Source organism: Lepisma saccharinum, chromosome 5 (assembly GCF_977018435.1).
Source record: "Lepisma saccharinum chromosome 5, izLepSacc3.1, whole genome shotgun sequence".
Lineage (NCBI taxonomy): Eukaryota > Metazoa > Arthropoda > Insecta > Zygentoma > Lepismatidae > Lepisma > Lepisma saccharinum.
In genome coordinates this window covers 10,158,391-10,170,458 of record NC_139233.1, presented here as the reverse complement: position 1 = coordinate 10,170,458, position 12,068 = coordinate 10,158,391, and the positions used below count along the sequence as shown (strand labels likewise).

The 12,068-nt window shown below is 37.4% G+C and overlaps 1 protein-coding gene across 7 annotated transcripts in view; it reads right to left on the bottom strand.

Annotated features, from left to right (window-relative positions):
* The window catches only part of LOC145987648 (otoferlin-like), a 453,910-nt gene that overhangs the window by 204,980 nt on the left and 236,862 nt on the right, over positions 1-12,068 (bottom strand). For all 7 annotated transcript variants that reach the window (XM_083122142.1, XM_083122144.1, XM_083122148.1 and 4 more), the window contains exon 3: positions 4,433-4,621. In XM_083122142.1, the coding sequence (XP_082978268.1) occupies positions 4,433-4,621 (189 nt within the window). The remainder of the gene's footprint in view (positions 1-4,432; positions 4,622-12,068) is intronic.

Below are 12,068 nucleotides of genomic sequence, written 5' to 3'. Positions count from 1 at the left end.
CTCCGGGAGATGGCCAGGGAGAGAGAAAAGGTGGAAGAGAACGAAACGGAACTGGCCTTAATTAAAGCCTCAGACCCCTTAGTTTACATTGCAAATCCTGGATTTCGATTTGATTGGTGCGACCTTGGGGAGAAAGTTTCCATGTTCGGAATCGATTTTCCCCAAAGGTGGGGAAAAAAGATTGCTGTAATAAATGCAAGCCCAAGATGAAATTTATATTCATGAGTAGTCCATGAAAAAGTTCTTGCTTAAGGTAAACCCAAGCAACTTCATAACAAATCTGGAGCTTGCTTTTAATCAAAATGTCCACATAATTAGGTAATGCTTTGTCTTTCATTGTTTATACATTGTGCAGAGTTCAGATTCAACCTTGATTTGCGTCTACGCCGCAACGTAATGTAATTGGCTAATCGTACAACAGAACAGCAGCATAACAGAAAACAAAATTATAGCAATTGGGGTTTTAGACCCGCAAAGTAGTGTGAAAATCCCAAAAAGGCGAATTGTTTATGACGTACTTAGATATATCGATTATTATAGAAATTATACTGTAAGTAAATTACTACACTGAAAGCCCTTTTTAAATGGGTTCGACAAGTAACGAAAATTTGTTGCTAAGAGACTTAAACCAAACCCTCCTAACCTAACCACATAGACATTATTAGAGCTAGACGTAATTGTAATTGTAAAGATAATGTATGTTAGTAGGTTGGAGGGTTAGGTTTGGTGCCATTAGCATTCTTTTATAGTGACGTCAATGATCAATGGCAATGATGTCGGACGCACCCTGAGCATGGAGACAAATACACTTCAGTATCAATAAAAGATGAGTTGATATGCACTATTTACTGATTTATTGAAGTAAGTCATGGTGTAAAAAGTGTTACCACTGGAAATTAACTTACGGCCTTATTAAATGACAGAAATTATATAAGCACACGTTTAAAATGTCCACTTTTATTGATAGGCAAATTCTTTAAAAAAAATGATATTGAAAGCTGGTTTGCAATTAAATATAGAGTGTTCGAAACAGCAATAGGGTAGCCCGGGGCTATATCGATCACGGGGCTATATCGATCGACGAAAGAATATTCGATCTTAGCGGATTGTTAACGCTCGGGTTGGCAAACTGCATGGTATCAGTGGAGAAAGAGAACCAACACGGTTGAGGTGCGCACGACATTGCTGCTGTTTGTAAATTAATGTGCCTGTAAAAAATTGGTTTTGGAAACAAGGTATATACTCTGAATGTGCATTTTCGCATAGTTAAACAGATAAGCTTTAGAACGTAAGCTATACCAGCCATATTATTATGAGTAAGTGAGTAATTATATATGTAACAATGGGGTAGGTATATTAGTTGTTAATCATACACGTTCGTGGCGCAGAAGTCGTATAGCGCAGTGTAGCCAACCAATGAAAGAAACATCGGCTTTTCGGGATATTACGATCATTACGTTACGATCCTCTTCCACTTCACCATTCTCTGAAATAATCCCATCTCCCACCACACAGCCAGAAAAGACAAAACGATGTAGAAGAAAAGTGGGAGCATGCCATTGACGAGCATACGCCTGTAGGGAAGAAAATGATAGAAACGACAGCAAACCAAGAATGAAGACAATATCCCTTGCGGTTTTTGCGGTCAGTTGTACTACTCGAACGAAAGTGCTTTTAAAGGTGACTGGATACGAGGTCAACGATGGAACATTTGGTTTCATGAAATACATATGTGTCGGGGCTTTTGGTAAGAAACAATTCATTTGTGGAAAATGTATCTACACATGTGATTTTGCAAGTGATCAGAATAGCCCCGTGAATGATCAGAATTAGCCCGTAGTTTAGGAAAATCTTGCAATGTGTAGTGTTTCAGTTTTTCCATTTTTACAACTATCAGTAATATAAACATATAATTTTAAATTGTGCACTTTCGTAGCCAAAAGAATGGTGTTTCAGAATGAATTAACAGTTTTGGGAGGAAAAGTTTTTTTCATTTTTTATATACTGTTCAATGTGAAATGATCGATATAGCCCCGGGCTACCCTATGTTGTGAATGGAAAACAATTTCGAAGTTTCCATATACTTCGTGTCTACCTTTTGTCTATTAAGTCCCATACTGTTTATTGTGGCTATTTTGCGAGTCACCTACTTTACATTGAGGAACGGGGCCCTCTTGTATTCATCTGAAAAGTCTCGATTATACCTCAGGTCCCGCGATCACCCACTCTGCGATGATGAATGATGAAATTGATGAAGTGAGACTCGCAAAGGAATACCCATGCCCAGAAATGTCTCGACGCGGGAACTCCTGGTGACAAGGTCTTGACTAGGGAAGGCCCAATCCCGATAAAAATTATCGGATAATTTTCTATCGGGAATCTAATATATTCGTATATTTGATATTCTGATACCCGGATATCCAGAATTATCCGAATTATCCTGATATCCGATACACGATTTCCCAATTATTCGGATAATCCAAATGTGTGCATTACTTAGACAGTTATATCGTTTATCCGTTTTACAGGCCATCCACACATTCTTTTATTCATTTTCGTATTTGACTCTACGGGTTTTATACAAATCCTTAATCAAATCGGTTCTATTCGGATATCCGTCATCCGGGTATTTTGGCCATCTCTAGTCGTGACTTGATCACTCAATGCGTTTTGCCACCAAGGCGGAGTTCCAAACGCAACGACCTGTGACAACTACGGGACCTTCTGACGAGGGGACGGAACCAAGCTGTGCAGAGGATTCAAACACCCGCGCGAACTAGCCCTCCCCGTCAGACTGAGGCAATTTTCGAACAGAGACATCTAGTGGCCAAGTGGCGAACTATGATGGATGAAATTCGGCTGAAGCGGTCGTATCTTTCGCCGTCGATAATACATGACATTTTTAAACAATCATTTTGGGCCGTGCAAGTGACTTTTGAAAGAAAAGCCCTCCCTAGCTTAGTCATAAAAGGTTTGAGCATTACGTTAGTATGCATCATAATGGCCATTTTCGTTGGTGCTACCCACAAATCGTATAACAATTTTGTGCTTATTTACGTATTTCCCTATGGAAAATTGAAAAAAATAATGCAATTTGTGCCCATTCATCGAACTGAAATTGCATAAATGTGTCATGTACTCAAAGTTTCATAAAGTAAGTTCACATCTACTTTGTGTTTTCCGGCAAATTTTTGTCCTAAAACGTTATATTCAACAAAATGCAAAAAAGCCCATGTTAAATTTAAGCGCTTTCCACTGCGACCTTCGCCAAACTCCACCGCCCTCTTAACTTCTAGTCCCTCTCGCAGAGGGAAGGTGGGTTCGAATCCCGGCCTGGGTAAGGGTGTTCTTTGTGAGGTGTCCCTGCAAATCATCACTCATCCTCATCTTCGCGATAAGCCAATAATGGCAGAAAAACAAAGTAAAATGTACCAAATCAATCAATCATACAGTGGGATCTATAAGTATTACCGTGTAAATTGTCTATCACCATGTTCGTGCTTCTTTATTTGACCCAATAAGAGCTTCAAGAATTAAAACAGAACTCAAAACAAGCTGTAGACAACTTCTGCACCAGCATGCATAACAGGAGCGTATATTCTGGGCTCGCTAGGCTATTTGCGAAGCCTGAAGTCTAGAGAAAAAAAATACAGGAAATTAATCGATCAGAAATTTTAAATAACATTATTCATATCAATGAGATGATGATGCTGATTCTGGAGTTGGCAACCTGATTTCCTATGAGTTAGCAACCTGATTTCTTATGAGTTGGCAACCTGATTTCCTATGAGTTGACAACCTGATTTCCTATGAGCTGGCAACCTGATTTCATATGAGTTGGCAACCTGATTTCTTATGAGTTGGCAACCTGATTTCTTAGGAGTTGATAAATTTATTTCTATTCATAGACTAGTACCACGTGACATAGCCCAGATCTTAACGCCACTGATACATAATATCCTTCGCTTAAAAACACATAGGATGTAAGAGAAAAAAATAATGAAAATAGTCATGGACAATTTGCAAGGTAATACTCATGGATCCAACTATACAGGGAAGGCAGCATCTCCGGAAAGGGGATGGCGGCACGAAATTTATTTTGCATCATATAGGCCTGTGTTTATTTTTATCACAACTATACTTCTCAAAGTATCAAGAATTGTCGAGGTGAAGGACAACCGTTGTAAAATTTAAATGTGAGGGCCACGATAACGTTAGATACGCCACTGAATATTTCAGTCTCAATTTCCATCCTCTTTTATAGAGCCTGCATATTTCTGCTGGACGGAGGTTCTATTTATCTTCTTCCACTCGAGGACATTCAATACTCGTTGAGCACAAAGGAGCTTCGAGCATGTCACAAGTGCCAGGCCCTGTTCCTTTTGAGAAACCGAAGCGAGACAGAAAACACTGAAGTAAGCAGAGTACTCACCGGGATGGGTTTGTTGTTGAGATCCACGAGCGTGTCCTTCACCGAGAGCCTTCCGTCTTCCACCACTTTCTGTAGCACAAGGCCGTAGGTCCCGATGACTTTGTTGCTGAAGTAGCGGTTGTAGGAGAGCAGCTGAATTTGAAGGCATTCATGACTCTCCACTGGACGCGCCACCGGCCACTCGAACTTCTGAAAAAATATAGAACAGAAACTGTTCAAAAAATTGTCGCTATCTTAAACATGTCTGCATCTACACAGACTTACCTTTAAAGAGTGACCAACCCAAAATATTACCAGATCGAAAAGGTCTACTTTATATATCGTCTTGAGACACAGGTGAACAGAAGGAAGGTTCCGGATCAAACCTGGGGCCCTTTAGATGAAAGTAATTATTCTATTGGGGGTTAGCGGTAGCTCGTAAGCTCTCGCTTGGCTGCATCTGCTAACTGCAGGAGGTACCTGAATAAACTTAAATTTACAGAATCCTTTATAAAATGGCAACTCTCTAGATTTGGGTTACTATGACCTTAAGTCTGCATTGGCAAAGGATGGCATTATAAAAGTATATTACCTGTCTCTCCCTCTTTAGAAGCGTGGACAGAAGGATTTGTAAAGTAACTCTCACTCGCTTGCCGAAGTTCGCCTCTTAAATTGTCACTCAGCTTCGCTGCACTCCACTTCCAAACAAGTTTCTAAAAGTCTGCATCCAGCCTGAATCTCCTTCAAAATCAAACTCACTCTCCTCTCTCCAAAACTCAAAACCCCTTTTCTTACTCCCAACCACTCTCCTGTTCTCTTCCAAAACCCAAGACCAACTCCCCTGTCTCTCTCGAGCCAGATCCCCCTTGCAATCCTCCTCATCAAAACTCCTCCCCTTTTTCTCTCTCATCAATTTTCCTTTGCAAATATTGGCAAATGCTTTTCGCTGAGCTGGTGCTGAAGTTAACACTTTCCTATACTTCCTGCCAGGCTGCCTAGCTAAACGTAACTCGAAAATGAAAATGAGGGATGCGTAACGATATGATCATCAGGGAACGGAACTTTATGTGCTAAAAAAAACTCAGAAATATTAATTTTTTTATGTGTCATCAATGTTGAAAATATGTGATAAAAGCAGGAAAATATGTGACACAAATAGAAAACATTTGGTAACAAAAACAAAATATTACATGCATTTCAAACATCTGAAATCAGTTTCTAAATGCTTAACTCTTAGAGAGCTATTTTTTGGAAGAGTTGCAGTGGATCACCATAGTCTTTTATCCTAATTCTCCATTGTAAATCTGTGACGATTATCTCTAAAAAGCATCTTATATTGTGAGAAAGATCGCTCCACGTCACAAGAAACAATTCTTGCATATTTGAAGCACGAAATGTCACTAACGATGAAGTTTTCCAAAGTTTTCTCTTCCTCTATGTCCCCTTCCAAAACACGGCCAATTTGGCACAAAGTTTGAAAAACTTGGTTTTCCCAAAAATGTATGTACATTTAGACATTAGCACTTGTGCATTAGATCCAGTGGGGGTAATATTTTCCCCCAATAGGATCGTAGGCGAGGCGCCAGAGTCTACCAGCGAGCGTGTTCAAAGACAAAACAAACATAGCACTCTCGACATGAAAGAGGTGCGGAGAATAAACATTTTTTTCTTCGAGGAAGCAGAAGTCAATGAGCAATTTTATGTATTTAAAATGAAAATTTGCAAAATATGTATTTACATACGGAAAACTGGAAAATATGTGTTTTTATGTAAAATAAAATTTGCTGTGTCGACATATAAGGCTATGATCAGAATTTTGGCAAAAACGAGGGTCTCTGTCTTATGGCAGAAAAAAAACATTTATTTGCCTAAATTTCCGTTCCCTAATGCTCGTGCATTGAATCAATATTAAAATATAATAAAACATTTATTACAGAAATACAATCAGAAAAACACTTTCATTGATCATGTTAACAGAACAGAGGTGGGCAGGAGTTGGTGTTGGAGTGCAATGGGTGACACAGTTGCTCCCCTTAATATTTTAACTTAGAAAGAAATTCAGTTTAGAAGGACTTTTATCGCCAATATTAAATATACTATACCAGTGGTTTTCGAACTGTTTTCTCATAGTACCCTTTAGTCTTAACGAAACGTCTAATGCAATCCCCACACAATATATTTTCTCTGAATAGTGGTTTTTGGGGATCTTTCTTGGCTACCTGATAGCTGAGGCGTTTTTGATATGTTGGAGGCGTATATCTGCAATAGTGCAAAATAGCTTTTGGCCTGTGTGTGAAAAGATGGTAGAGAAATAAACATTAGAATCCTACGTTTATTATCTTATTACGTGTTCCTACATTTACAATCTTTATGATTAGTTACAAAATTAAAAATGTGAAACACATGCATGCTAAGAAGTACATAAAAAAAACCTTAATTTTCACATATCCCCCCCCCCACAGAGTTATTGCAAAAAAGTAAACAACAAAAGTAAGTTTGCAAACAAACTGTCAAGCACAATTTTGAAGTTTTTAAAATTGTAAATCTTGATTCAGTTTCTTCATGTCTCGTAATGCAATTGAAACTTTGAAGCGGAAATTCGGCTAGAAATTTAGCCTATTATAGATTTCAAACGTGTATTTAATTTCAAAACACATGAAAAAGATGAGTGTGTCAGTGACAAAATTCAGCCTTATTTTCCTGGTGAGTGTTAAAGCCATGAAGTCTTCTCTACATACCTGCAGCAAAAATGTAGTCGTGTAGGTATTCTCGACATTTCTCTTCCAAGCTGATCGCGTACCCCCTTCAAGTAGTTCATGTACCCCTGTTGGTACCCGCACCACAGTTTGAGAACCACTCTACTATACTATTTTTTTTAAAAAATGAAGCATTTTCAAGCCGATAATTGAAAGAATTCAAAAAGGATTTTTAAGATATTTGTATTACAAAAAGTATAATGTACCATCATATTATAATAACTTATCATACAATGACCTACTTAATGAGTTTAATTATGAAAGTCTTATGAATAGAAGGGAAATAACACAACAAATATTTCTGCACAAAACAATGACTGGCATCATATATAACCCTACTTTTCTCCAAAAGATATGTTTCAAAGCAAAGAAACGTGGCTTAAGGCTGCGGCAATTGATATCTTATGATATTCATAAAACAGAAAGATTCAAGAATTCACCACTATTTAGAATGTTTTTTGCGTGCAACAAAATATCTGTATTGCAATCTAATTTTGATTTTAGTATCTCAATCAATGAGTACAAAATAATATTAAGAGAAGCGTTTACAACATAAATTATCAGATTTAGTGTTATACTTAGCAATATATCACTGCATATGAATAAAAATGACATCTGGTTTGTTTTTTTGGTCTTGTTTTGGGTGAAGCGCTTCTAAATTGCTGATTGGGTGTTATATTATTCTATAGTATAGTTTAGTAATTTATATTACGTTATATTTGTGTATGTGTTCTACCTGTGTTATGTCTCACTGTATTATGTTATGTGTTTTTTTAATTGGCAACCTTCTGTAAAAGGAGATAATTTGTCTGCTGAAGGAAACAAACAAATAAATAAATAAAATTTACAGTCTACGAAAGGGGGATTGTTACTTATATAATTGGATGTGCCAGTGGCAAAGTGGAGGTGTTTAAAACTCTTGTACCAACTGAACGAAAACTAACATTGCATGGTACGCTATTTTCATAAAACTGCATAAGTTAATTCTGATGTTGGACCATCAATGTTTCATATGCTATCTACTGTATATGGGCATTGCCAGGGAAATCCAACGCATGTCACACCATGTCCGATTTAGATGACAGCGAACTGCATCAATTTAATCACTTCGCTCGAAGAGGTGTTTCCATATTTTTGTCTAACCCTTGCATACAACTTCACACAGCCCTAAAAAAAGAAACAAAATTAATTTCTGCTAACATGACTTCGCAAGCAAAAAGGTATGCATGCTGTAAAGGATTGACTGCTAAACAATAAACCATACCCCGTTTAAGATTTCCTGTGATACAACACTGCTCATGGCTACCCATAGGAGACTTTTTATGAGAATGTTTTATTTTCTACATTTTTACAATGTCTGCCGCCCTTCTCACTATCCAATCGAACGTGTTACACACAATTCAGTGCTCTGCACGTTCAAGGGATGATCACGTCATAAAATCTGTTGGGAGCATTACAGAATCGACGGGAAAGCGATTTGGGAGAAAGGTTTCTTTGCGAATTCCTATCACGCTCTTCGGATATTCAAAACCGAACCATGGAACATAAAGCAGCAAGATATTGGGAGAGTGAAAGACCATTGCGGAGAAAGACGACGCCATATTTTCTTCCAGCTTTCTCCCTCTGTAATCTTGTTTAGTTATATCGTCGGCAGATGGTGCTGATGTCTGTGGACGTAGGTTGTTATGTTCCCTCTTAAACCCTGGTCATCTTCAGCCAGAGATGCGCCAGAACGTGTGTGACGGGTTTTAAGAAGTAAAGAGGGTGGAAGGCGTAAATGGTAAAAGGGTTGCCAGTAGCCTTTTAAAGAATTTGTTAACTAAAAGTAACTGAATTATTCTTGTTAGTTGAAGATGTGTTTGTCCTGTGCAAGTCCTTTTACAACTTGCACCTAACCTTTTTCAAAGGGCTCTTTACACTCCCTTTCTTTACTTCAAGGTAAGGGTTTTAGATAAGGAGATCTTTCCTCGTGCACTTAGGAAGGTACAAAATGGCCATACACGCTTATGCACTCAAAAAGTTTAATTCATTCAATGAATCTAGAGTTAGTTCATGATGCAAAAGTTCTAAGTAGTATAATATTAAATATGAGCATAAAGCAATAAGAAAATTCAATGATTATTGCACTTTTATGACAAAAATAATGTTGAAATAGAGAACTACTATTAAAAGCAAAATTTAAAGAACTATGCTCCTTTGTCTTGCTTGTGTGAAATAGATGTAGCGAGAAACGCGACGTCTGAAATAAATTAAATTTTACATCTCCTCATTACTTTTCTTCATAATAGGGCAAGAAATAGTGACGGTTAATTTCCTTATAAGTATTTTCGAAAGAATTTTCGATTTAAACAACTTGTGTCCACATTGTATTCCTGGGTGGTGGATGAGAGGAGAGTCAATAACAGACAGTGAAGATGTATTGGTTGAGCAGGTATGACGTCACGTGGAGACCTTTGGGAAGTTGGATTTAGGGATACGCAATTCAGCATGCATCATGTAGTTGAATTTTAGTAAATTCCGATAAAGGTTACTTAGTAACAATAAATACATGCTGAAAATTAGAAATATATTAAACCAGTTAATGCACAATAAATTGATATAATATTATCAGCTAATGTTCGTATTTCCAAAGCAAAACAGCGGGGAAAAAACAATAGAAGTCGTAGTCTGTACCCAAGCAATTTCATGTAAACAAAAATGTAAGCAGAAATTGTTCTGTATTAAAATAAATTATAACACACTGCAATCGTAAATTTTACATTGCATTTTTCTTTTATTCATATAAATGTGCTCATTTATCGGGGTGGTGGAATAACCGCGAAACGGTTAAGCAGACCAAGCTTGTAAGGGAATAACGGTGAAACATAACACAGGACTGAGGGCGAAAGAAATAATAACGAAACGGATTCAACGCAAAAGGAACAACGCGGTTGTTCCCGAGCCCCAATTTAATTATGCTTAGAAATCTGTTGAATGGCGCTTCGGGCCTTTTTTTGTTTTTCACTGATCTATAGAGTCGGAATTGTAAATATTAGCAGGCACAATGTTCACCATAATGTTCGTTCACTCTGTTTTACACAATGCGAGATTCGAGAATTGAAACAAAGCACAAACGATTCAGATGACAACCTCTGCACCAGCGTCAGCACAATTAGATTGTTTATAACGGGCAGAATATCAGGAATATGAATTAAAATAGTGATGGACAATTTGCCTGATAAAACGTGTCTCATTGGACGGTACTTCCAGCGTGGACTCGTGAAAACAATTGGGGTGAATGTAAATTTTTTAGCTTCATCCAGTACTGAACTCTGATTTTACGGCCTATGTTTTTCGTGGCTCTTCCTGTTTTAATCTTGTTTGATTTAATTTACTTTATGTCCCTTTTTTGTCACTTCTGGCTAATTGCAAAGATGAGTATTGAGTGATGACATGATGAAATTGACGAAGGGACACTCATAAATAACATACATGCCCATATATTTAGTCCTTTTCGTGAGTTTTTGATCATCCTCAATGCACGTCAAATGAGCATACGACGTGCGTAATTGACTTCCCTGTTATGTACCCACCTTGAATATATGTACTGGTAAAATGTAAGTGTCCGTTTTTCGATCTCCTCACCGAAGATCCCGGATTTGGTTTGGTGTTTTTTTGAAGTATCCTTAATCAATTTCATCATGACACCACTCTTCCTTATATTCGCGATTAGCCAAAAATAACACAAAAGCGACGCTAAATATCAAATACAAATATTACTTTAGTGAACTGTGTTCTGTCGTCTTCTCGTTGGAAAAATGATGTTCAGCAATCACATACCATATACCTGGCAACCCTGAGTTAAGGGGATCAGTAGAGAGACGGAGGTAGCATGCAGCTATCGTATGAATCTTTAGAACGGATTACCAGGTGGCAGCAGTGTAGAGAGGATAAAAAAGATCGGAGACTAGCGTGCTATTTCCCTCCCAACGAAGACAATGGTATGTGGGAATAGCACAACTGCCAGGAGATGCTGCAATGTTGGAAAAGCTTATTTTCAAGAGCGGAGGAATTAGTAGCCCCTAACAAAAGAGAAATGCTCGAATTCCGACGCTCTGAGATAAGAGTTCTCTTGCATACTAAAGTTATTTAAACGTTGCACAACGCTACATTCATTTCTAATTGGATTCCAACTTGAAGTTAATTTCTGTCATAGAATTCTTGTTGTAGTTGAAAATAACATCATTAGGTAATTTCATAAATATCCAAAAAATGATAACGCTATAATTTTGATTTTCAATATTGCAGCTGCATATTCAATATGGGCGAACAGTTGACATTTAAACAAAATTTATTTTCTTTATGCGAATTTGACTTTTAATTAAATAAAAAAAATCACCTATTTTCTCGATTGATTGGGTGTAAACCTAAGCCATTACACTTTGGGGGCGGGGAATTCTTTGGAATTTTGAGAGCATCGGTTGCGATACAAATTGAAAATTAAACTTTGAAGTCTAGGGTGTTCGAGAAAAGGCACGTAAGTGACAAACTGCTATTTTCTGTTTCTTTCATCACTGAATCAATTAAAGTAAATATTATAAGTATGTTTCTTATCCTGGACATGTATAAAGATTCTAAACATTGATGATCCAAGATGTATATCATATCAGTAATGTTAAAAGAATAAACATGTGTCTGCTGTAAAATTGCATTTTTTGACTTGAGCAGCCTAGAAATATGGTGCGTAGTTGAGGAGGAGAACGACTGCCGTTTTGAGCTGAAAGGTTTGTTTAAATTAGATGGCATGAGCTACAGACTTTATGCATTTTGTGTTTCAAGTGATTCATTTACTTTTATGTCTGTGGAGACGAATAACTTCTGACCATCCTAATGCAAGTTCAGGGAATTCAGAGACATATGAT